Consider the following 27,592-nt stretch of genomic DNA (forward strand, 5'->3'; position numbering starts at 1 on the left):
TCCCCCATCTCCTGGGCACTCGACAAAGTCAGACTCCCCCACCTGATCCTTGGCAGGTCATCCGCGACCCTCTTCCTTTTCTTCATCATAATCCCAAAATCCATCACCAAAAGCTTATGTTGGGTCGTAAGGTTCTCACTCGGAATGACCTTGCAGTCTTTACAAAGACCTTTATCCTCTTTTCTAAGGAGCAAAAAGTCTATCTGCGCCGCAGCCGTCGAACTACGAAAGGTTACCAAGTGTTGCTCCCTCTTCGGGAAACGCGAGTTGGCTACTACCAATCCAAAGGCTTTAGCGAAATCCAGAAGTGAGACTCCTCCTCTATTCTTGACTCTGAAGCCGAAACCTCCATGCTCATCATCATAACTCCCCGAGGTCGAGCCGATGCGTCCATTGAAATCTCCTCCTATGAATAACTTCTCGGTGGGCGGTATACGTCCCACCACTTCATCCAAATCCTCCCAAAAGCGCCTCTTCTCCTCCTCGTCCAAGCCCGCTTGTGGCGCGTAAGCACTAATAATGTTCAAGGTAAACCCTTCCACAACTAACTTAACCGCCATCATCCGGTCATTGACCCTCCTAACCTCTACGACCTGGTCCCTTAGCTCACTATCTACTAAAATTCCTACCCCATTCCTATACATTGACTTACCCGAGAACCATAATTTATACCCGTCCACATCCTTAGCTTTAGATCCTACCCATTTGGTCTCTTGGACGCAAGCTATATTAATCTCCCTCTCCTTAAAAATCTTAACTAGCTCTATGGACTTCCCCGTCAAAGTCCCAATGTTCTAGGACCCTACTCTCAACCTAGACGCTCCCTAACCCCACTTACCCCCTCTAACCCTAGCCCCCGTCCCCGACCGAGAACATGACCCTAGTCTACCATCACTCACTATAGCCACTAAGGGAAATAAAAGCAAATCAAAGATTTATCTAAAAGAAACAAGAATCAATACTAAAGCACAGTTATTAAGAGACTATGTGCAAGTCAGGTTACTATGGCAAGAAAGATAGCACTATAAACTAAAGGAATAAAGGCAAGAATTTAAAGTCAAGAGTCAAGAATGTGTAGCAGGCAAGATTTAACAGGGTTAAAGACACATGAATTAATATGAGCCATCAGAGGTACCAACTCCAGGTGAAAACAATTTCAAAAAAAAAAAAAACTTGCTCGTCGCCGGAGTACTGTTCACCGCCGGAAACCCACTGGCGGAGGTTTCCAAGTGCAGAAACGAGAAGACAAGAGGCAAAAAAACAAAGAAAAGAAAGGAAAAGAGAAGAGAAGAGAAGAGAGAAGGAGATAAAAAGAAGGGGGCCTAGCCGGAAAAGTATACCCGCCGGGGGGTGGGGTGGGGTGGGGAGTTGTTAACTTACCGTTAAGAGAGGAGAGAGAGAGAGAGAGAGAGAGAGAGAGAGAGAGAGAGAGAGAGAGAGAGGAGAGAAAGACAGGATCTCAGTCTGTCATACAAATGGAAAATCAAAAACCTATAGCAGGGAAAATAAAGACCACAAATATGAGAGCAAAATTTAAAGACCACCCCAAAAGAAGGGCAATCCGCGCAAAAAATGGAGTTTGGGTGAGTTGATTTTTTTTGAGAAATATGTTTGGTGTAGGATGGTTGAAATGGAAAAATATAGTCGAAGTGTGATATAATAGAATGATACTTATCTAAGTGAAAGATAGGTTTCTAGAACAGCTGCACCAGTAAAGTTATATGAGAGTGAATTATGGATCTTTAAGTTCGACATTTCATAAAATGAGTGTTGTCGAGATGCAAATATTAAGATGAATGAGCAATCATACAATAATAGATAAGATTGATCAAAACAATGACCACATGTGGCAAAAGGTAAGTATGGCATACTTAATAAAAAATGAGAGAATGTCCCTTGAAACGGCTCGCACATGTTTTATGTCAAGTTGTCGACTTCCAAATGCATTAGATAATACTCCCTCCGGTTCAAAATAAGAGTCTACTTAGTCTTTTTCACACCCCTTAAGAAAACACTAACTCCTAAAAAAAATAGATATTTTGATTAAACTACCCTTAATTAATAAGACTCTTGCTTATTTATTGCATTGAGTAAATAGAGGCAAATTTGAAAAAATAAAATTAATTCCTTCTTGATTTTGAAAGTATACACTTATTTTTAACCAAAATAAGAAAGCTACACGGACACTTATTTTGAACTGGAGGGAGTATGTGTGAAACCATGCGAGTGTTGTTAAAGGAAACAAGATAAACCTAAAATCACAGGTAGAGGTGGATGCAATGTTGCAGCACTTAGTGCATCTGAACGCAATACTTTCGACACGGAACATAAATTTATGTGTAAAATAAAATAAGCATAGCCGTAATGTTTTTACAGTTACACTAACTCATTGTCAAAATACAAAAAGAAAAAGAAAATAAGCTGACAAGAAATGAACACGCTCTTACGCCAAATAATATTGAACTTTAGATCTGGAACTGTAAGTTCCTCTCCACATGTTCATTCGATTGATGACTAATTACAAACTCCAGCTTCGACCGATATTCTCAAAGCATATTTATGCATGTATAACTAATAACGTGGTGAAAAAGAACTGAGACTGATTTCATCACCATAAACTTGGAGAGAGTGAGCACTATGCAGCCAGTAAACAGGCGAAGGTCATGCGCGCTCTTGTTGATTGTGAGCCTCATGCAGCAAACTAAGCAAGTCACAGTTTGTACATATGTTCAGCTTCACCCAGCAACTATTATCATCTTTCCAACACCAGTGAATTCTTTAAATTTCTTCAACCTGCAAAAAAGAATCAAAACAATTGACAGTCAGTAATAGAGCCACACTGAAATGAAAAGGCCCCTTTTGGTAATTGATCATTAAGCATGCAAAGCGTGGAAGCAACCTGAGGGAGATTCATCAATTCAAAAACAGCTTTTGTGGGTGTTAGTTCATTGTCAATAATCCTTGCAACTGCAGTTAAAACTGGCATTTTAACCTTGTATTTCTGTGCTAAAGCAATCACAGCTCCAGCTGTTGCAACACCTTCAGCTACCTAAATATGTAGGTAGTAGTTGTTAAGGAGATAGAATAGACAAAGCCACAAAATGACACCAGCAACTCAATTTATTGAACCTGATTGATCGAACTAAGTATATCGTCAAGTTTTTCCCCTGATCCCAGACGAACTCCAACTGTTCTGTTTCTTGAAAGGCTCACAAAGCATGTAAGCATAACATCTCCAGTTCCCGATAGACCAGTTAATGTTGTTGACTTAGCACCCATCTTTAATGGAAAGAGATTAGTGTCAACCAGTATTGTAAGATAACGATAATCAAGCTGATAGCTCAAAATGACAGATTCTTTAGAAGATATAATCACATGGACTTGATACGCAAAAGATCTCCACAAGAAGTAACGAGAAATCTATATAGCAGTGCCTAATATTTCATACTCGGAGATCAGTCAAATAGCTGCTTGTAAGTCCTGCAGAAGATTAATAAATGGAAATGGAAAATGCAGAAACTTGTAAGGTGTAATGGAGGCCAACTAACCTTTGTTGCCAACCATCGAATTTCAGAGCAACCTTGTGAAACAAGAGCAGCCATGGAATTGTTACCAAGATTTAGTCCTTCCACAATGCCAGCTGCAATTGCCAACACATTTTTCAATGCACCTGCAATTTCAACCCCTGTAACATCACTGTAACATCAGGAGTTACAATCAAGCATTTGGAAGCAAAACCTTTACAAGTTTTAACTTTGTTCTCTCCCCCTCCCTCCCTCCAAAGATGTCAGACGTACTCCAGCCACTTCTACACAGAGTAGGTTACTGGGACTAGGTGCAACCTGACCATCTATCCCCTCTAGAATCCAAAAGAAGAAAATGCTATTAGCTACAGGGTATCTAATTCTGAACAGAGGATGCAGAGGAGAACCCTCTGCACAACTCTTTCCTCCAAAAGAAATAAAGAGCGACAAGATTTAGCATTGCGTCCTGAAGAAAGCAGCCTTCTTTTTCTTTTCTTTTTTTTCCTTTATTGGCAAAACTTCAATATAATCCATAATAGTCTCAAATATATGCTCCTCCTAAACATTGTTTTATTCATTACTCACACCATTTCATTTTATATGGCACTATTTTCTTATTAGTCCGTTCCAACTAGAAAGACACCTTATTTTGAAACTAAAACAATTGAACTTAGACTTTCCATTTTACCCTTAATGACAAGCTTTTATGGCCATGTTTAAGACTACAAGTTCCAAAGGTCTTATAGCCACACAAATGTTAGCATGTTTAAGACCACAAATTTCAAAAATCTTTGTGTCTTATATTTTGTGCCGAATCAAAAACTACATCATATAATTGAAACGGAGGCAGTATATGATTCTGAGATACGATAATGCAACTAACATGATACAAAGGAGATCCAGTCAGACAAAAACGCAGAATTTAACAATTAGAACTTTAATAATTCCCTTCTTAAATAAAAAAAAAAAAATGAACTGCTACAGTTTCATTTTTTCTTCATGACGTTTGTTATAGGATAAAAGAATTACTTTTCCTGCTGATGATCCTTCAAGATCCATGAAACCCACACCAATAATGGAAGGCAGAATAAGCATCAAACAGATCCTAGTAGATCACTACATTATTGTGTTTCTCTTGAAGATATGGAAAGACAGAAAGGGAGTGTCAAAAAGTTCCTAGCCTTAGGGGTAATATTCTATGATAGACTTAGAATCAAAATGTTTCTGCTCTGAGTGCTGATTGAAATACCTTGATGTGTTGATCCTCAGGTTTCTAGAAGCCAGAAGTTGCTGAACGGAATCTGCCATCTTTTTGTCTTTTGAAGCTACTACCAGTGCTGCACAAGCAAAGCAAGCTCACTTTTGAACTTCAAGCAATGACGAAATAAATTCACCAAAACAGTCCAAACAACCTGTTGGCAGTTTATTCATCAGCTCTAGTGCAAAGGAAGGACCAGATAGGACAACATAGGGTTGCCGAGGATTTTTCAGTGCTTGGGGAATTATCTGGGACATCGTTCTTAATGTGTTTAGCTCTAAACCCTTGCTAAGAGATATGAAAGGCAAGCCTGGATCAACATAGTTTGCAATTTCCTCAAGGAATGATGAGCTGTACTGCAATGAGATATAATTGGTAAATGCACTACCTACCTTCAGGTCAAACTAGTTGCAAAATACGAGATCAAGCAAATTAGAATAAATGCAACAAACTTTAGCTGCAAATCCAAGCAAATAAGGACTAGGACATGAGATAGTAATTTTGCTTCCATGGTTCCAACAGAGTTCATCGCACTATAAACAAAGGATGAACTAAGAAAACATAAAATATACCTGAACAGGTACAGCATGGAAGCAAAAATCTGCACCTAGCAGAGCAGCTTTCGCATCAGTAGTTGCAATGACATTTTCTGGTAGCTTGTACTGTGGAAAATATTTACTGGAGCAGAAGAGAAAGCAAAAGGTTACGAAGCACAAAATGGCAAGAAATACCTAAACTGGCAAGCTAGCCTATTAACATGAAAACCCAATACATCAACAACATTCTCTCCCTCTCGCTCTCTCTCTTTCTCTGTGCTCGCCACTCTTTTTCATCGGATGGACCGAGTGGAATTGGCTGGGAGTTTGCGCCCAGGTGATGGCTATGCTAAAAACTTAAAGTATATACAAGACCAGAATTAACAGCAGGAACTCACCAGTTATGGTGTTCCTCATTTATTGTTCGACAAACTTGAGGATCTCTTACAAGCATATTCACTTCCAACTGGGACTTTCTTGTTGCAACATGAGCAGCCATTGCTGTTCCAAAAGATCCACCTCCAAGAACCACTATCTAGGGCCCAAGGATATTAAAAATTGTATCAATCAGCATTAACATTAAATTCACCCAATCCAAGAACCACCAAAAAGGGGAAAAGAAACAAGCCAGTAAACTTAAGAACACAGTATTCAACTTCTTCATTCTTTCTGCAGCGTGCGTGTTTCTGTGTGGGTGGGTGTGGGTGGGTGGATGGGTGTGTGTGTGTTTTGGGGGGGGGGGGGGGGGGGGGGGGGGGGGGGGTTCCATTCCTAGTTACTTGTTGATCAAGGGATTAACTGAAGTTGATAGTAGAAAACCTCCTTTTTTCATGGATTCTCGGGGGCATTTTGAAACCATAAGAGAAAGGAATCTAAAGACCTTTACCATAAGAAAACCTTTCTGGTTTTTAAACTTTGCTTACATATCTAAGCAGAAAAAGTTCAAACTTATTTCTCCCCTCCAGTTAAAATGAGTAGAAAAAAGCTTTCATGCGCTAGACTAAGCATTTTACAATGTGCATAAAATGGGAAAGGAAATTACAACAATGCTGAAGCATAACATAACGAAGTCAAAGTATAATAGGGTACTTGAAGAGAAGAAAAAAAAAAAGGAACACCGGCATGTTTAAAGTTTAAACACAATAAGAAGCAAAGATGTCAATGCTTCTAGAACCCACAGTATTAGCAACAGATACAAGTTCTGTAAGGACGTACAGGACCTAAGCCAAAAAAGTATTTACTATTTAGTTTAAAGAATCAAATCCTATTTGGCTGTAGATTGGGTTTGATAGGGGATATTCTCTAAGGTGGATTGGAAGTCGATCTAAGATATTTTACTGCCATCTTTTCTTGGCTTCAAATTGTTGATAGAGCAGTGCTCATAACAGAAACCTTTGTCTTATGTGTTTTTCTTTTTTGTCGGATTCAATTGTTTTTATTTTCAGAGGGGAAAAGAATAAAAGAAGGAAATGGAAAATAAAGTAAAAATGATAATCGTTTTCAAGGAAATACTACTAGTGAAAATAATTTCCATTCCTTGCTCATCATAGGCAGTGGATAAAAAGATACTCGTGTCTTATATTTCCATTTTCACTTCTTATATATGCAAATCTATTACTAAGGGAATTTTGCTAATTGACACTAGTTTCTGTCCTCATCTTCCCATTGAAAAAAATTTAATAAAAGGGCCGCGGGAAGCAGAAACAAAATTGAAATGATTAACAGCACAAATGATTATCCCTCACAATCACAAACCTCAGCAAATTTACTAGGTGATAGACTATAATATAATTATCCATAAGTTCCCAGTCACTTATAATTTCCCCTATTTAAAGGAAGAAAAGTCCATTGTTCACTCAAGCAAGAATCCTGCACCAGTGTGCCTGTATCTTAAAGTTAAAGCAAATGACAACTAGAAGCTCCACCTTCAAAAGATAATGTCTTTCATACCAACGCTCTTAATCATCAAGAAGTATCACATGTGATTACCCAACATCTTCACTTCATTGTTGATTGTACAATTTATCTACTAACAAAGTAGACTATAAACCAAGATGATGGTGATTTATATTCCTCCATTTAGAAGCAAAAATTCATAGGATAGAAGGTTGATATAAGTCAACAGAATATGTCATCTGTGTTGAAGTGCATGATCATCTCATCTAAAAACTTAAGTTGTTAGAGAGAGCATGCTTCAATTTGCTTAACTATATTCTCAACACACCCCCTCACGTGCGTTCCTGCTTCTTTTCATGGGTCAAGCATGTGGAACTATTTTTTAATAATGGATGGCAATGAGACTCGAACCCAAGACCTCTGTCCGCTCTAATACCATGTGGAAATGTGTGACTCTCTCATCTAAAAGCTTAAGCCATTAGAGAGAGCACAGTTTTATTCTCTTAATTATATTCTCAATAATCTGCATAAATGAGGAGAAGGTAGTCATGCTATCTTCTATACATGGTTAAAATTATTTTTTATGTATATAGAATAGATGTTAGCCGAGGTCTTTCGGAAATAGCCTCCCTACCTTGAAAGGTAGGGGTAAGGTCTGAGTGCACTTTACCCTCCCCAGACCCCACATTGTGGGATTTCACTGGGTATGTTATTGTTGTATACATAGTAGATGTTGAACCCCCTTTGGCTTCTTTTGTTTACTTTTTATATTTTGAACCCCTTTTCTGGGTCCGCCACTGCAACATACCCAGTGAAAACCCATAAATGGGTTCTGAGGAGGGTAAGATGTACGCAGAGCTTATGCCTACTTCTGTAAGTTAGCGAGGTTATTTCTCATAGACCCTCGGCTCAAAGGAAAAGTACCCAACGCAGGCAGGATTGTAAGAAAAGGGACAACAAATAGCAGATACGAAACAAATGCAGGCTATGCAGCAACAAATAGTAATACACATGGAAGAATAACAGCAAAATTGTCATCTAACTTAACAGCAAAATGACACGATGCACTTGGAGTGAAAAATGCAGTAAAGTGAAACCTTATTAGTACGTTCAAGGACATCAGTTTTGGCTTTAGAACGCAAAGAACGAGACCAACGGACCAGCTTCTCCCAAGCAAGTCGGACAATCTTGCGGCGTTCTTTTGGGCCATCATCAACCGACACTATTGCAAGGCTTTCTTTCTCCGTAGGTTGTTGTGCGGCGCAACAGTGGAAACGAGGGGTAGAAAAGGAAATGTTGTGACGGATATGTAGATTTTGAGGATGAGACTGAAATGGTAATGGCGGCTCTAACACCCAAGTCATTCCTTATTTTGCTCTTCTTCACGATTGCTTTCACCTTTTGCTATCTTTTTTCATTTTTCCTCTCTTCTTTTCATCATTTTATCCATTCTTTGTTTTTCACGTGTCACTATTTGGATGCTATGATTTTCTTTCCGGAAAATAGTTATTTAGCCCTTTACAGTTTTATTTTTTAGTTTTATGATATTTCTTCAAGAGATTTTTATTTTTTACACATAAATATATGAAAAAACACATAATAGATCTGAAAGTCATTTCTTCCGTTTAAATTGTAAGTTAGAGAAAAGTTATTTAGGGAGTCACAATGCAAAAATAGTCCTTTACAAACTTTTTTTTAATTTTATGACCTTTTTATAAAAGATTTCATTTTTTTACATATAAAAAATATAAAAATATCATTTTCTTTTATTCAAATCTAAGAGGTCAAGAGATCTCATTTCCTCAAAATTGTAATGTGTGGTTAATAATAATGTAGAAATTGAATTATAACGATGAATAGTGTAGAGACTAGTAGTGTCAGCTCGACTATAACGCCAGCAAAGCAATTTGGTGCCCCAACTCTTTGAGGGCCCCATTTTTCCTAAAGAAATATCCTATATATATATATAATTAAATTCTAATTCCTCGCTTTTACTATTCTTATTATTAAAAATTTTAATATTGTTTAATATGCTTTCTCTTGCGCCGAGGGTCTATGGAAAACAAATTCCCCACCTCCCACGGTAGAAGTAAGGTCTGCGTACACACTATTCTCTCCAAACCCCACTTGTGTGATTACACTGGGTATGTTGTTGTAAATATTCTAATTCCAAAAAGAGAAATTTTTTTGTGAAGAATGAATTAAATCCAAAAAGGAACACTTGATAGTTATATTATCAGTTTAAAATGATTTATTAGAACAAATGAATTATAAAACAGTAATGACTTCACATCTAGAAAAGCTAGAAAGTTGACTTTCAATAAAAAAATATATGATGATCTTTCTTTTCTTTGAAAAAAAAATTAGGACATCTTTATGAAGTTTGGCTTTAGGCCCTCGGTTTTGTTGAGCCGGTCCTGGAGACTAGTAACCTAAGAATTGTATAATAAAGGATTATTTATTTCTAAATATTTAGTTTGATATATCACATATTAATATATGATGTGTAGTTTAATATATTTATTTACGTTTTATGCTAAAATATATTTTTCTTACTATTATGTGAGTTGGTTTTATCATTTTATAATTCCTACTCTATGTATTACTATTACTCACATTATTGTTTTATATTCTATCACGCTTAAAAAAATATTGATTCTCACATAACATATGCAGATAGGAGTATTATTTACGATAAAAAAAGAAACCAAACATTGTAGGTATTCCTTAAGTAATACTGACTTTTATGTGGAGATTAAATCTCTTCGAAACCCAACCAAACGTTGTATTAGCTTATGTTGGTTTTGTATATTGGTATTAGCTCTTCTAAAGCCCAAATTTATTATTAATCCCAGTAGCTTCATCTCAATCTTTGTCATGGTATATGATTGTATATGAGTTTAAAAATTAAAGAAGATTTTTGATATATAAGTCAAATATATGTAATATTTAAAATGAGTGGTGGTGATTCGTGAGGATTTCAATTAGTCATATCATGACAGGTAAAATGAAATGCTAAAATAAATATTTTTCAAAAGGATAAAAGTTTCATTCGTCTTTTGACAAACCTAAAAAAGAAAAGTCTCACATAAATTGAGACTAAGAATAGACTGAAATTCATCAGACATGAGCATGTCTGTTATAAAATAAAGACTACAAAGTAAATACACCAGAGATAAGTATATAGAGAAAGACTGATATATTATTCAACTTTGAACTGAATTAACTTCCTATTTATAGAGGAAAAGAAGTTGTTGCGAGGCTCTTCAGGAAGCTGCTACGAGGCTTTTCAAAAGTTGTTGGGAGGCTGCATGTTAGAGCTACTTGCAAACTATCTGCTTGAGCTACTTGCAAGTTGCCTGCTTGATTGCAAGCCTGAGGAAGCTGAGGTAAGACTTTTCAGGAAGCTGCTGGCAAGCTGCCTGCTTGAGCTACTTGCAAGCTATCTGCTTGAGCTACTTGCAAGTTATCTGCTTAATTGTAAGTTTATCCAGTTGACTGTATAATTGAATGGACATCCACAATACGGTGTATTTATAACACTCCCCCTTGGATGTTCATTAATAGATTTGTGCCTCGTTAAAACGTTACTAGGAAAAATCCAAGTGAAGGAAAAAGAGTACACATCTAGTAATGTGCATACAAGCTGCCTCATTAAAAACCTTACCAAGAAAACCCAATAGGACAAAAACTTGGTTAATGGGAAAAGTGTACAGCGCATGGTTTACTCCCCTTGATGAAGACCACAATTCAGATGTCTAAGTTTTGGCATTCCAATCTTGTTTACCATCTTCTCAAAAGTTGAAGTCGACAAAGATTTAGTGAACAAATTTGCAGGATTATCACTTGAACGAATTTGTTGTACATCAATATCACCATTCTTTTATCATGTGTGAAAAATAACTTTGGTGAAATGTGTTTCATTCTGTCTCCCTTTAGTAATCCTCCCTTTAATTGGGCTATGGATGCAGCATTGTATTCATATCAGATTGTGGATATTTTGGTGTCACACTTCAGGCCACATCTTCCTCTGATGAGATGTATCACTGATCTCAACCACACACATTCTCTACTTGCTTCATGAATAGCTATTATCTCAGCATGATTTGAAGAAGTAGCAACAATGGACTGCTATGTAGATCGCCATGACATAGCAGTACCTCCGCATGCAAACAAATAGCCTGTTTGAGATCGAGATTTATATGGATCTGATAAATAACCTGCATTTGCATAACCAACAAGATCTGTACTAACTTTGTTAGCATAAAACAAACCTATGTCAATAGTACCTTTTAGATATCGCAGTATATGGTTAATTCCGTTCAATATCTCCATGTATGAGAAGAGTTATATCTTGCTAGCAAATTAACAGAAAACGCTATATCAAGTCTTGTAGCATTAGCAAGATACATAAGTGCACCAATGACACTAAGATATGGTACTTCAGGACCAAGTAGCTCTTCATTCTCTTCTTGAGGTCGGAATGGATCTTTACTCACTTCAAGTGAACGAATAACCATAGGAGTACTTAATGGATGCACATTGTCCATGTAAAATCGTTTTAAAAATTTCTCAGTAGAGACAGATTGATGGATAAAGACTCCGTTTGCTAAATGTTCAATTTGCATACCAAGATAAAGTTTTGTATTTCCAAGATCTTTCATCTCAAATTCTTTCTTTAACTATTCAATTGCCTTTTGGAGCTCTTCTGGAGTTCTAATGAGATTTATGTCATCAACATAAACAACAAGTATAACAAACTCTGATTTTATTTTCTTAATAAAAACACATGGACAAAAGGCATCATTTATATAACCTTCATTTATCAAGTACTCACTAAGACGATTGTACCACATGCTCCCTGATTGTTTTAAACCATATAATGATCTTTGTAATCTAATTGAATACATCTCCCAACACTTTGAACTAAATGCTTCAGGCATTTTAAATTCTTCTGGAATTTTCATATAAATTTCATTATCAAGTGAGCCATAAATATATGCTGTAACCACATCCATTAGATGTATTTCAAGATTTTCATGTACAGCTAAACTAATGAGATATTGAAATGTTATGCCATTCTACGGGTGAATATGTTTCTTCATAATCAACACCTGGTAGTTAAGAGAATCCTTATGCAACAAGGCGTCCCTTGTATCTCACAATTTCATTTCTCTCATTTCTTTTTCGCACAAAGACCCATTTGTGGCCAACTGGTTTTATATCACCGGGCGGTTGGACTACCGGTCCAAAAACCTCTCGTTTAGAAAGTGACTTCAATTCTGATTGAACTGCCTCTTGCCATTTTGGTCACATCTTCGTCGACATTCTTCGATAGATTGAGGTTCCTGATCCTCATTATCTTTCATAATATTCAATGCAACATTATATGCAAAAACATTATCCACCATAATTTTCTATCGATTCAAACTATCTCATCACCAGTAGAACTTAATGATAGTTCTTTATTCACTTGAGTCTCAGGTTCATTGATATCTTCAGAAATATCAGGATTAATTAGATCTTGAATCTCACCGTGAGATCTCTTTCTAGTGTCATTTCGATCATTTTTTATGCTTCTTTTTCTAGGATTTTTATCCTTGGAACCCAATGGTCTTCCACCCTTCAAACGTGTACGGGATTCAGAAGTTATGGCACTAGAATACTATCCTTTTGGGACATCAATTTGGATAGGTGCATTTTCTGCAGGAATATGCGACTTAGTTATTCTTTTCAAATCAGTAAATGCATCCGACATCTGATTTTCTATTTTCTGCAAATGGATAATCTTCTGGACCTCCATTTCACAAACAGGGGAATGTGGATCAAAATGAGAGCGCGATGAAACTTTCCATGCAATTTCTCTGTTGATTTCCATTTTCTCTCCCCTTAATTGTGGGAAATTCGTTTCATCAAACCGACAATCCGCAAATCGAGCAGTGAATAAATCTCCCATCAAAGGTTCAAGGTAGCGAATGATAGAGGGTGATTCAAACTTAACTTATATTCCTAACCTTATTTGGGGGGCCCATCTTACTGCGTTGTGGTGGTGTAAATGGCACATATACAACACAACCAAAGATTCGGAGATGAGCAGTATTTGGCCATGGTTCATGGCCAAATACTAATTGTGACAAATAGTATTTATTATAATGAGTCTATCTGAGATGAATTCATTATAATGAGTCGGTATGAGATGAATAAGCGACACTACATGTAAGATAGCATGACCCCAGACGATAGTGGGCAACCTTGTTTTCATAAGTAATGGTCTTGCTATTAATTGCAGGAGCTTAATAAATGACTCAGCAAGGCCATTTTGAGTATGAATATGAGCCACATGATGTTCAACTTTTATCCCAACTGATAAACAATAATCATCAAAAGCTTAGGATGTAAATTTTCCATCATTATCGAGGTGTATAGACTTAATGGGATAATTTGGGAACTGTGCCCTTAAGCATATTATTTGTGCCAATAATTTCACAAACGTCAGGTTGCGAGATGATAAGAGGCACACATGAGACCATCGTAAAGATGCGTGTATTAGGACCACAAAATACCTAAATGACCCACAAGATGGGTGAATAGGTCCATATATTTCCCTATGTATACATTCTAGAAAGGCAGGAGATTCGATACCAACTTTCATTGGCGATGGTCTTGTTATCAATTTGCCTTGACAACAAGCAGCACATGAAAATTCACCACTTTCAAGAATCTTCAGGTTCTTAAGTGGATGCCCATTTGAATTTTCAATGATTCGCCTCATCATTATTGATCCAGGATGACCCATCCGGTCACGCCAAAGCACAAAAGTATTTGAATCAGTAAACTTCTGGTTTACGATAGAGTGTGCTTCAATTGTACTAATTTCTGCATAATACAGGCTAAAAGACTAAGTTGGTAAGTTCTCCAAAATATATTTCTGGCCAGAGACATTCTTGGTAATACGAAGATATTCAACATTCATTTCATTTAATATCTCAACATGATACCCATTCCGGCAGATATCTTTGAAACTCAACAAGTTTCTTGGGGACTTAGAAGAGAACAATGCATCTTTTATAACAAGTTTCGTCCCTTTAGGCAGAAATATAGTAGCTCTTCCAGAGCCTTCAATCAATTTTGAATTACCAGAAATTGTAGCAACCTTCGCCTTTTTTCTAAGGAAGTAAGCAAAATATTTTTCGTCTTTGAATATGGCATGTGTTGTTCCACTATCACTCAAGCAAATATCTTCAATCATTGATCCAAACAATATTTGAGGAACATCCATATTTTCTTCAAAAAGAAAATATATACACAAAGTGAACATTGTAGTAAATATTATTACCAAAACATGATTTACACTTTATTTACAAGACTCATAACCGTACAAACCATATTACTAAAATAAAACATGACTTATCTCATGACCGTTGTTACACCTCGTAGGTTTATACGTTGAGATTCGTCATATGTTAATTGCCCTAGTCTTGGACACCGAGGCTGTCTTTGAGGTTAAACGAGGTTGGGTATACTTATCTTATGTTTATAAGGGTTTAAGTTCTTGTTTGGTAAGTAAGGGAAGGATTTGAGAATAAGCGAATTGAAGAAAATACGTTTCGACAAAGTTTGGCTCTGGAATTGCTTTATACGGACCATATTTTTGAGACATGGACTGTATCTTGAAATACTAGCTGTATTTAAGGATCTAAAAATTTAATAGAGCATACAGATTTTTGGGTTGCAAAATACAAACCACTATATGGTCCGTATAAAATTATACGGCCAGTGAGTTGGCTGTATTATTTTATACAGATCGTATTTCCTGAGGCGGTGGGATTTTTGTGATTTTATATATCACAAACCCACTTCATTTTTAAGTCATTTTAACATAAACCCAAGTTCATGAAAGCTCTAGAAACCTCCTTTAACATATTCAATCACTCTTCCAAGTGAAAATCAAAGATCAAAGTGAGAATTGAATGCCTAGGGTTCTCAAAGTATTGTTGAAACTTGTCTCTTCTTCTTGTAGGAGATTTGGAGGATATTTCAAAGTGAATTGGTTTTGGAATTGAAGTTTTCTTGAGTTCTTGAGAAAAGATTTCATCTTATTTCCATGATTAAGAGTTTATATGATAGTTATACTAAGTTTTTGGGGAAAGAAATTGGAGGAAAGGTTCAAACATGAATTTGATGTTATTTTGAGTTGTAACCTAACTTGAGCTATGATTGTTTGTGTGCTTTGAGTCAAATCTTGTTATGAAAGATAATGGTTAATGTTGAGAATGTTTTGGAGTAGTTAAACTTGGGGTATTTGGAATAAGGAAAGTATTGTATCCAATTGTATATGGGGCTGCTCAATTGTATATTTTTAAATATTGTGGATATGAGTTTAAAGAAGATCATATGAGGTTGTTGTGTTAATTGTGGGTTGTGGACTCTGTGTTAATGATTAAGGAATAAGGGAAATGCTGCCCGTTTCACTTTTGAATTGAGTTATCATTGATATCCGTTATATACTAGCGTCATCTAAGTTGTACATGTATTCCTTTGTTATAGGATTGGCGCTCTAGAGGTTATACGCTTGTTGTTGGGTTACTTGGACGGTGTTAAGTTTAACTTTCCTTCTTTTTGGCATGATCCTTACGAACAAGACGTACACATAACGTTAATCCATAATGATTCTATTCTTAGAAGCTAGGGATGATCCATTTTGATTCATGTTCTATAATGTTGTCTTCAGAAAGTCTTTCTTATATGGTCTCTATAGTTACTCGTTGATGAAAATGACATCCCATAATGATGTTCGGAGGTATACCGACCTTACGTCACTCCGACAGATTCAGAATGTACTCTTATCATGTTTATGCATTGCGTTTCATTTATATATGCATTGCATTTCATTTATATATGCATGTACAGACCTGTGACCCCTCAGGCGTTATGTACGCATATCTTATGTATTATATATATGTATGGGGGTATGGGAAAGGTGACGACGTTATATATGCACTACCACCTGATCAACTGGTGATATGAGAATAACGATGATGATGATGATTATGCCCACAGAGACCGATATGATATGATGGGATGCCCATAGAGGTTTGATAGGCGTTATATACATATATATATATATATATATATATATATATATTCATGCACAGTGTTTATGTACATCATTAGGCCACAGAGGCAGTTCAGACTTGCAGGTTGCATTTATTTCATCCTATGTTTTCTTATGTCTCTTTCATGTTACTTTTATGCCTTACATACTCAGTACTTTGTCCGTATTGATGTCCCTTTTTGGGGGCGCTGCGCTTCATGCCTGCAGGTGCAGATAGATAGCTTGGTGATCCGCCCCCGTAGGTTGCCGTTCAACTGACATTGGAGCACTACTCTTGTTCCGGAGTTGCCGTTGTACTTTTGGTATGTTATTATTTTGTGCACACATGGGTATGTCGGGGCCCTATCCCTACCTCTTTATGTTGGATACACTAGTAGAGGCTTGTAGACAGTCATGGTTTTGGTTAGGCTTAGCATAGCCTCTTCGGTCTATATTTTGATGTATAGTTTTTCATGACAGCCTAGTTGGCTTGTATAGTTGTCTAGTATAGTTGTATAGTATAGTTGTCTAGCATATTTCCTATATGATTTAGCAGATTTACACTTAGTGACCCTCGAGGTCCATTCTTGTATATGCTCATGGTAGGAAAGCATGTTTAGTAGTACTCGATAGGTAGGGCCTGGGTGCCCGTTATGGTTCCTTTAGTTTGGGTAGTGACAAACTTGGTATCAGAGCAGTTGCATCTTAGGGTTTTTTCTACAAGTCGTGTCTAGAAGAGTCTTGTTTATGGTGTGTTGTGCACCACACTTATAAACAGGAGGTTGCAGGGCATTTTGGAAGATTTCCTTTCTTTCTCATCTTAGATCGTGTGATAGAGCCGTACCATCAGGATTTCTTTTCTAATAACGTATTGTGGTTCAGTGATGCTTGTGATGAGGAGAGCTTTAGCCAGCCAGAGAGGCAAGGCTACGACAGATGAGGGTACCAGTAAGGTGCCATCAGTAGTTGCAGGCTAGGGCGAGTCTCAGAGTGAGGCCCCATCCCAGTCTTCACGGAGCCCTTCTGTTCCAGCAGATCCTAGAAAAGTTGCAGCTACAGTACCCCTAGTTCCTCCACCAGATGTATTAGGCTAGGAGATGCGAGAGGCTATTGAGTTGTTGACTCAGTTAGTAACCGCTCAGGCCCAGCGTCAGGGTACTGGTCATGGTGACCGGGCTGTGAGTGCTAGGGTTTGAGATTTTATTAATTTGGACCCTCCAGAATTCTTTGGGTCGAAACCAGATAAGGACCCGCATGATTTTATAGATCGGATGTTGAAGACGTTGCGGGTAATGCATGCTTCAGACACTGAGTCAGTAAAATTGACTTCGTACCAGTTGCGAGATATCGTTGTTCAGTGGTATGAGACCAGGGTGTCGTCTAGAGCAGCAAATGCACCCCCACTCGTATGGCAGAAGTTCACAGAGGCCTTTATCCTTCACTATTTGCCGCCAGAGATCTGACGGGCCCGAGCTGATAGATTCCTGAACCTTAAACAGGGGAGCATGAGTGTTTGGGAGTACAATCTTGCCTTAACTCATTGGCTAGATATGCTCTAGCTGTCGGGTTTACCGCTTCGTGAGCGGTTTGGGACCATACTTAATTGATGACTGCATGACAGCATCACTTCAGACAGGTATGGACATTTCCCGCATCCAGACGCACGCTCAGAACCTTGAGGAACGTAAGCAGCAGCGGAGGGCCGAGCATGAGCATGATAGCGGTTAGCGTAAGAGAGCTAGATCTTCAGGTTCCGTCAATGAGTTCAGAGGTGGTCAGAGGCAGCAGTTCTCTAGGCGTTCAGCCTATTCAGCGGCTAGCGTGCCTTCACAGTTCCTGGGACCCAGTTTTGATAGACCCATTCATTTTGAGCTGGGCCAGAGTTCCAGGGCTTCCAATTCCCAGTTCAGGGGTGGTTCTAGTTAGATAAGGCTATCTCCACCGCGATGCATTCAGTGTGGGAAGTTACATGCTGGCCAGTGCCGCTTGGGTTCAGATGTTTGTTATACCTGTGGTCAACCAGGCGACATTATGCGAGATTCTCCATCGAGAGATGGTAGAGGTGTAGTTCAACCGACAGGATCTGCAGTTGGTTCTTCGTCATTTGTACGCCCTCTTGGGCAGGGTTCTCATACACCAGCCGGTCGTGGTAGAGGCAGAGGTGGAGCGTCTAGTTCAAGCGGTCCTCAGAACCGCATATATGCATTGGCTGATCGACAGGATCTTGAGTCATCACCTGATGGTGTCACAGGTATATTATAAGTCTCCTCCCATGATGTATATGCGTTGATAGATCCTGGTTCTACGTTGTCATATGTTACTCCTTTTATTGCTAGTGAGCTTGGAGTAAAACCCGAGTCAATTAGACCTTTTGAGGTGTCTACACCTGCTGGTGATCCCGTAATAGCTAGAAGAGTATACAGAGGTTGTGTAGTTATAATGTGTAATCGTCATACCGTAGCGGATTTGATTGAGTTAGATATGGTGGACTTTGATGTCATTATGGGAATGGACTGGTGTGCCTCTTGTTATGCTAATGTTGATTGCAGAATAAAGATGGTCCGGTTTCAGTTTTCAGGTTAGCCAGTGTTGGAATAGAAAGGTAATACAGCTTCGCCCATGTTACGGTCCGCTTTTATGCTCGCGTATCAAAGGTTCTCATAACTTTGGCTCGTTGTCGTGAACAAACCAAGTCGCCGCCTAATTATTGAATAGGAATTAGAAAACCAATTTAAAGTTTAATTTTTGAAAACCTTTAAAAAAATATCCAAAGAACGGGTAAGGGTTCTGGTGATCCCCCGAGGAAGGTGTTAAACACCTCGGTATTATCGATCCACCCAATGCGATTTACGTACGGATCTAACGTTTTATGGCTAAAAATTTGTATAACGTGTTTGTAAAAATGTAATTAAGATTCATATGTATAAGGTTTGAAAGAGGCATATTCATGGTTAAATTAATTTAGAAAAGAAAGTATTTTATTTGAAAAATGAGCTTTAGAGGCATTTTACTTTTGAAAATTATTTTTAGCGTTTCAATTATATCTTCAATTTAATTAATGAATTAATTCGATAATTGAGCTAATTATGAAGGAATGAATCTCTTCAAAATGTGTACGATTTATTCAGACTTTGAATTATAATTATAACTCAACTTCTTAATTCGCTAATAAACTCATTTGTTTTTAACTCAAAAGATATGAAAATCTTCTAAGTAATTTAACGTTGTGTGTTTGGACCTTTGGCCCATTTTGAAAAAAAAAAAATGTATTTGAGACTAAATTTAAAAATGGGTTTATTTCATAAAGCCTTAACTAACCGGACTTGACTTAAAAAGGAGATCTGGACCATCTCTTTTCTGGAATATCCTACTTGACGCTTGAAAGTGTTGCACCGCATTAACTCAGGATGCTGCCTTTTAGTTTTTTTTAAAAAAAGAATTAGCCCCTTGATTTGAATATTGAAAATGTGCTTCTCTTTTGAAATTTGAACAGGCACAATTATCACTTAACCCGAAATGTCACCATTTGATGATTTAAAAATCTTTGTACTCAAAGTAAACGATTTAGCGACTTTGGTTCACATTTCCGCTGGGATTTCATCTGGTTTAGAAAGTAAAGCAAAGTAAAATATATATATATGTTGGTCAATTAACACAAATCAACAATTCTGCAGATAAGTAACATAATACAAATGAAGAAGAAAATTCAAACATATGGGCTCACGGCCCATTTCCGCCTTTGAACTGCTGCTGTCCATCTGGGCTGACTCGATGAAAACTCAAAACATTTTTTGTTGGGCAATAAAGGCAAGCTAATTTAGCTAGGTAACCCGAACAACATAAGCTAATCTACACGAAAAAATAAGGAACTGAACACAGAAAATGGTAAGACAGAGAGGAAATTTAGTAAGAGCCCGTTTGGATTGGCTTATAAATTGCTTATAAGTTGCTTATAAACTGTTTTCAGCTTTTTTGAGTGTTTGGTTGGCCAGCTTAAAGTCATTTTGTGCTTAAAATAAGCTCAAAAAAATAATTGAGTCCATTTGACTTAGCTTATCTAAAGCAGCTTATAAGCTGTTTGCAGCTTATAAGCCTAAGCCCATCCAAACAGGCTCTAAAACATATGAACTAATCTACTTATGATAAGAAGCTAATCCCCCAAGCTAATACAAAATCATAATGGACAGAAATAAAAATAAGCAAAATAAAAATACGGAAGTGATAAGAAGATTACCTGTTGCGGAGCAACGAACTGCGGTGACAAGCGTCGAGGAACAATTTCACCACGCGAACCCAAACGCAAAGAGAACAAGGATTAAAATTGGAACTATTCTGAAAATTCAAGGAAAACGCAAGTTTTAAGTTGAGAAAACCGAATATTCAGAATTTATGGGTATTCAACCATTGTTGAGAAATGAAGAATGTGGTTCTATTTATAGAACCCCAAATGGATGGGTTTTGAACAATGCCCTCGATGTGGGACTTGTAGAGATTCGGATTTGAAACCATTTCTTTGGAATCTGGGTCCAAAAGTTGAAATTTTGTACTGGAAATTGAAAGAAAATCAAAACAAAAAGAAAAGGAAGAAGATTACCGTTGCTATTAGCTGGGGAGAATACAAAGCATTGAAAGCTTTGCCCAAAATGGGCGGGCAAGGTCTGGAATGGCAAAAAGGGATTAGAATCTTAGCCGAAAATGGCATTTTTGTGAGCTGGGTCAAGCTGGAGGAATAAGGCGGCTAGAGAGCTTAGGGTTTTGCTTGTTGTGTGTTTTGTGGAAATGTTTTACTGAACAGGGCTATTCCCTCTTAAACACTAATGGGCTGGGTTATGGGGCTGGATCGCCTTTCATTTGGGTTAGCCATTTAGGAAATAAAAAGGGATAATTACATGACATAACAAACCTATAGTGGGTGTTGACATTTAATAGCTATAGTTTAATTTAATTACTTCTCATAACAAATAGTTGTGTATTAATGATATTTAGTAACTATATATATATATATATATATATATATATATACACACACACAAAATAGAATACCCATCACACTATTCACTTCCAACCCAACCCTCCCATCTCTCTCCCCCATCTTCTCCCCACTGCTCCGCCGCCGGCCACCACCGACCGCCGGAGCTCCGGTGAAATCAAACAAGCGTTGCGTTTACTCGTATAATCTCTATTACCTCTAATTTACTACAAAACAGTATGGCTATGTCTTTCTGCCTATTTAAGCAATTACATTGAGAGCATAATTTACGGTTTAGGTTCTTAATCAACTTCTAATCCTTGTAATTGGAGATAACCCACTGATCCAAATTTGATGGATTATCTGCAATGGCTTGAAAATATGGAAATTAACTTGCGCCTCTACAGCTCTTATGGGATGGCCATAGTGAGATACAAGGGCTCTGTTTCAGCGTTTAATACGCCGGAAAAGAGCCAATACCGACGGATCTGAGCATTGTTGGAAGCAAAAAGAAAAAAAAGCTCAGATCTACGACGGATCTGAGCAGTGCATACAGTGCTTTTCCAGTGAGATCTGAAGGTGACGGTGATGATGACGGAGAAAAGAAGGTGAAGGAGAAGAAGGTGTACACAGATCTGATCGAAATTTTTGACCGGATTTTTTTTCTAGATCTGTGTATACGTACACTGTATACATATTTTTTAGATGTTTTATTTTTCAGATCTGTGTATACATACACTGTATACAATATTTTTTGCGTTTTTCGAAGAAATCTTTTTGTATACAAATGAATAGAGTGAAGTTACGCCTGTATACAAATGAATACAATCAAATTTATTTTTTGTATTCAATTTCTGAGTGTATTCATTATTTTTTTGGTGTACATATGTTGTATACGGTATTTTTCGTCAGTTTTTGTTAATTTTTTTGGTGTATCTATATTGTATACACTTGTGTTTGTTGTATACATACCGAAAAATATGGTGTTTGTTAATTTTTGGTGAATATATGTTTTTATGTATTATTTTTTACTCGCTGTATTTATTAATACAGCAAGCCAATTTGTGAATACAGAGAGTCATTTTCATGAATACAGTGAAAAAATAGGGGAAAAAATTGTTGTATTCATGAATACAGCGAAAATAAAAAATGAATACAGTGAAAAAAACGTATACAACTGTTTGGCAGCTTGGTAGTTGCTACTAAATGTAAATATTGAAACATTTGTTATGTGGCTTGAGTTAAGCCCAGAACTTTGTCATTTATGTAGTTGCCCCCTATAAAAATGATAGAAAATGGGTATTGTGAGAGAAGATTCATTTATGATTTAAATCCTAGCCATTTTCCTTAAAATAAATTCTTCTAAATCGATCCAATCTTTAAAATTGAGACAAATTGATGATTCAATCAATCAATTAAGCTTCTTGACTTTAACAAAGTAAAATACTTATTTGACAAACTAATTATAATAATTAAGTCGTAAATGACTTTTAATTTGACAAATATAAATAAGTAATAAATTAGATGTTTATTTTAATCATATTTAATACTTAAAACTGGTTGTAAAATCTATATAAATATATGTTGTGATATTTTTCCAAATGAAATGGCAAAATGTCACCAAAATAGTTTAAAAAATATTTTTTTACTTTTATGAATATGTATTTTACCGTGTTCGAAATTCAAGAAACTTGACTAGTTAATTAAAATGTGGAGGGCCGAAATTGAGTGTCAACAGTCGAGAGGTAGGTTTATTTCCTATCTCAAGGCCAAGAAGATGATCGCAAAAGGTTGTATTTATCATATAGTTCGAGTTCGAAATGTAAAAGCAGAGGTTCTTCAGTCTGTTCCAGTGGTTCATAAGTTCCCAGAGGTATTTCCAGACGAGCTTCCAGGTCTTTCGCTAGAACGGGAAATTGACTTCGTTGTCGATGTTTTACCAGATACTAAACTGATATCCATTCCTCCTTATAGGATGACATCTGCTGAGTTGAAGAAGTTGAAGGAGCAGTTGAACGACTTGCTCGAGAAAGGCTTTATCAGGCCTAGTACATCGCCGTGGGTAGCGCCTGTGTTGACTACAAGCAGCTGAATAAAGTCACAATAAAGAATAAGTACCCGCTTCCGAGGATTGATGATTTATTTGACCATTTACAAGGTGGCAGATGTTTTTCGAAGATAGATCTAAGGTCAGGGTACCATCAACTTAGGGTCAAAGAGAAGGACATTCCGAAGACAGCTTTCAGAACCAGATATGGCCACTTCAAGTTTCGTGTGATGTCATTCGGCTTGACTAACGCACCAGCAGTATTTATGGATTTGATGTATTTAGACCTTTCTTGGATCAGTTTGTGAGTGTATTCATTGACGATATTCTAGTCTACTCTCGATCAAAGGCTGAACATGCCGATTATTTGCGTGCGGTACTCAGAGTTCTTCAGGATTGGAAGTTGTATGCAAGGTTATCTAAATGTTAGTTTTGGTTGAACTCTGTGGCTTTCTTGGGGCAAATTATATCAGAAGAAGGAATCAGGGTTGATACACAGAAAATAGAAGCTGTAAAGAATTGGCCTAGACCCACGAACACCGACAGAGGTTCATAGTTTTCTGGGTTTGGCTGGTTATTACAGGAGGTTTGTAGAGGGTTTCTCTTCTCTTTCAACGCCACTAAAAAAGTTGACTCAGAAGGCAACTAAGTTTCAGTGGACAGACGCTTGTGAGCGAAGTTTCCAAGCATTGAAGGATAAATTGATTTCGACACCAGTTCTGACACTTCCAGAAAGATCTGAGGGCAATGTTATTTATTGTGACGCTTCGGGCATCGGACTGAGTTGTGTGTTGACGTAACACGGTAAGGTTAGCGCCTATGCCTCAAGGCAGTTGAGGAAGCACGAGAAGAATTACCCGACCCATGATCTAGAGTTAGCCGCAGTGATTCATGCGCTAAAAATGTGGAGGCATTATTTATATAGTGTTAATGTTGATATATATATATATATATATATATATATATATATATATATATATATATATATATATATATATATACAGATCATAAGAGTCTTCAGTATATTTTCAAGAAGAAGCAGTTGAATTTGCGCCAGAGGTGATGGTTAGAGCTATTGAAAGATTATGATGTCGACATTCTGTACCACCCAGGGAAGGCAAATGTAGTGGCTGATGCCCTTAGCCGCAGCTCCATGGGTGGCCTATCTTATTTGCAGCCAGAGAAACGGGGATTAGCCTATGAGCTTCACTAGTTATCTAGCCATAATTATTAGACTCAAGGCACAAGAGTTACCATTCAGGATTCAACGACTTCATCGTTAATTGCCGAGGTTAAGGAGTGCCAGTACGAGGACCCCATGTTAGTCCATTATAGAGATACTGCTCCACAGAAGGAGAAGTCTCCATTTGAGATTACTGGAGACGGGGTCCTCAGATATCGAGGTAGATTGTGTGTTCTAGATGTTGCAGGGCTACGCCGACAGATTATGGGAGAAGCTCATCATTCTCGTTACTCTATTCATACAAGGACGACGAAAATATAGCATGATATTAATGAAGTTTACTAGTGGGATGGGATGTAAAAGGATATAGCTAAATTTGTAGCTCAGTGTCCTAATTGTCAGTAGGTTAAGGTTGAGCACCAGAAGCCCAGTGAGCTGTTACAGAATATAGAGACTCCAACTTGGAAATGGGAGGCGATCAATATGAATTTCATTACAGGCTTACCCCATTCTCAGCGTAAGTTTGATTCGATATGGGGTGATTGTTGATAGGCTTACAAAGTATCACGACCCAATTTGGGACCGTGCGGGCACCTACCCTTCCCACCTTGGTAGGCGAACCCTCTCATTTAATAACACATCAATTAAGCAACAAATCATTTAAAGCATTGGATAATTAGAAATACAGCGGAATTCCATAATATATTCGATAAACTCAAATGTTTATATGATTACAACAATACATGATCATAGACTCGATACAAACTCCCATGACCTGGTCTAGACTAGTACAAGAGCGACTAAGGACTTCAAAATTCTACTACATTCTAAGACTCAACCTCCATCCCGGAATGAAGTGGGAGGAGGCCTTCCAGATAGGCTCCACACATTTTCGCCTCGTATTGAATCATATACCTGAAACAATCTACACCCAAAAAGAGAGTGTAGCAAGTGCTGTATCAGTACAAACCACGCGTACTGAGTAAGTATCATAGGCCGACAATGGTTAGTAACACATATTGGTAAAAGAATTCACAAACAACCATAACAATCACTAATTCAAGTCATACGTCTTTCTACCGCACGTCATAGCATTAATATCCTTAGAACAAAACTACTTGCTAATAACTACGAGTCAAATGTCACTGGTGCCATTTCCCAATACATAAATCCTCACGTCACTCAAGTAAAAGAGTTTTATCAATATCACTTCCATTCAATCAACGATTCCGAGATGAACATCAGACATCAGCCATCTCACGTCACTCAAGTAAAACTGAGCCTAGCTCATCAAGTATTTCATCAAATATCATTAATATCTCAACAATGCATCATGAAAATGAAAGTGCGTGCAATGCAGGATTCACATCAATAATCATGCTCAATATCACGAATATCAACAATGGGTATGCCAACAGTTTATCTGAATCACAACAACCAACAATGGGCATACTGATAATATAACCGAATCACAAGTACTATGGTGGGTACGCCAACTATATAATCACGCACAATTTCCAACAATGGGTATGCCAACTATATCAAAATCGAGATGATAAACAGAATCCAATATCTATCAATTACTCATGGTGTCAAGTCGACACAATAGAACAGTTAATTCATACATAACGAGGTGGCTAGCCCCAACAACACAACATGACAATCAATCGGTACATATTTTACCCTTCCATTTATGAACTAGGTTCGTCATTAATGATATAATACAATTAACCACATTTTACGGAGTTCCTATTGTAAGGCATAAACAATTACGTACCATTCACTACCTCCCAAGTCACATAAATCCATCCATAATCAAGAAACCAATCAAGCAACCTAAGGAGTCTACATGCCACAAGCCTAAACACACAAATCACATATTAATACCGTCCTATAGTTCCCTCCCAAATCTCCATCTCCTAGTCATGCATTCTCCGTTTCTTCTAATACACGAATATATGAAACTAACCAGAGTCTACCAAAAGGAAAGCCATAACCTACCTCATGGTCGAGCGGGTGCCACGAACATCCATTGATTCTTTCAATCGATCGCCACATCGTAATCCGCACAAAATAGTTTGGAGACAACCATGTTGCCCAAGATTAACAATTTCTATTGGAATCCCTCATAAGGGATTAGGATTAATAAGGAGGTGTGGGGGTCTTAACCCACTTCTAGCTTCCCTCTATAACAATGTTAAGTGATTTATCCATTCTCAAGCTTATATTGGGAAGAACCCATTTCCAAGATCCAGGCTAGAATTCATTTTAAAGGGGAAGGGAGTGTAGGGATCTAGGTTACTAGCTTATTTTAGGTGAAGAACATGGGAGATGGCTTAGAGAGAATTTAGGGGAAAATGTTGCCACCCGATCACTCCTCCAACTCTAGATTACTTACAACACCCACTTGATGATTCTGGAGGTGAATATGTTTAGGAGTAATTTTTAGGTGGAAGGAGGGTTGGAGGGTGTTAGAAGGATTTATTAGGACTAAAAATCTCATTTTTAGGCTTTCCCACCAAACTGGGCAGTTGGGATTTAGGGTTATGAAAAAATGGGACAATTCCCGAAATGATTCTTTAAATAGGGAAATTCACTGTGCGATACCGCCCCAGTAGTAATTTTACCGCTACAGCGGTACTGCTAGGGTTGCTAAGATGCTGCTATGGTGGCTGTGTGGCCATGTGCTCTTACCGCTATGGCAGTTATTACGCTATAGCGGCAATACAATCGTTGTGGCTGTACCAATCAGATGGTTTGAGGTTGGGGAATCTAATCTTATAGGACCAGAGCTGATCCAGCAGCCAGTTGATAAAGTCAAGCTTATTTAGAAAAGGCTATTGGCTGCTCAGAGTCGTAAGAAGTCTTATGCTGATAATCGACGACGAGATTTGGAGTTTCAAATAGACAACTGGGTATTCCTAATGGTATCGCCAATTAAAGGTGTTATGAGATTTGGTAAGAAGGGAAAACTTAACCTTAGATAGATTGAAGCTTACAGGATTATGCGAAAGGTGGGCCACGTGGCCTATGAGTTAGATCTTCCTTACACCTGGAGTCTGTACATCCGATTTTCCATGTATCT

General features: G+C 37.6%; 1 protein-coding gene across 7 annotated transcripts; it reads right to left on the reverse strand.

Annotated features, from left to right (window-relative positions):
* Positions 1 to 2,313: 2,313 nt before the first annotated feature.
* Positions 2,314 to 21,111, reverse strand: LOC132611236 (glycerol-3-phosphate dehydrogenase [NAD(+)] 2, chloroplastic). Of its 7 annotated transcripts, none has more exons than XM_060325656.1 (10): positions 20,903 to 21,111; positions 20,543 to 20,560; positions 5,717 to 5,853; positions 5,355 to 5,460; positions 4,937 to 5,138; positions 4,774 to 4,861; positions 3,549 to 3,696; positions 3,130 to 3,279; positions 2,900 to 3,049; positions 2,314 to 2,793 (listed from the first exon to the last, which is right to left on the reverse strand). In XM_060325656.1, the coding sequence occupies exons 1-10, from the start codon at positions 21,008 to 21,010 to the stop codon at positions 2,779 to 2,781; spliced, it is 1,122 nt and encodes a 373-aa protein (XP_060181639.1). In that variant the 5' UTR covers positions 21,011 to 21,111; the 3' UTR covers positions 2,314 to 2,778. The 7 variants fall into 7 exon arrangements, with proteins under 7 accessions (XP_060181639.1, XP_060181641.1, XP_060181640.1 ...); XM_060325658.1 differs by having other exon boundaries at positions 5,717 to 5,849; positions 20,543 to 20,640; positions 20,903 to 21,062; XM_060325657.1 differs by having other exon boundaries at positions 20,543 to 20,640; positions 20,903 to 21,062.
* Between the last annotated feature and the right edge of the window lie 6,481 nt (positions 21,112 to 27,592).

This window comes from Lycium barbarum, chromosome 9, assembly GCF_019175385.1.
Source record: "Lycium barbarum isolate Lr01 chromosome 9, ASM1917538v2, whole genome shotgun sequence".
NCBI lineage: Eukaryota > Viridiplantae > Streptophyta > Magnoliopsida > Solanales > Solanaceae > Lycium > Lycium barbarum.

What these genes read in the sequence shown, in the direction of transcription:
- LOC132611236 (XM_060325655.1), bottom strand. Translation starts at nt 8,578, where the DNA reads ATGACTTGGGTGTTAGAGCCGCCATTACCATTTCAGTCTCATCCTCAA. An exon ending in GATGAATAAACTGCCAACAG is followed by an intron (nt 4,862 to 4,936) that starts GTTGTTTGGACT and finishes TTGCTTGTGCAG; the next exon opens with CACTGGTAGTAGCTTCAAAA. An exon ending in TTCGATGGTTGGCAACAAAG is followed by an intron (nt 3,280 to 3,548) that starts GTTAGTTGGCCT and finishes TTTCCATTAAAG; the next exon opens with ATGGGTGCTAAGTCAACAAC.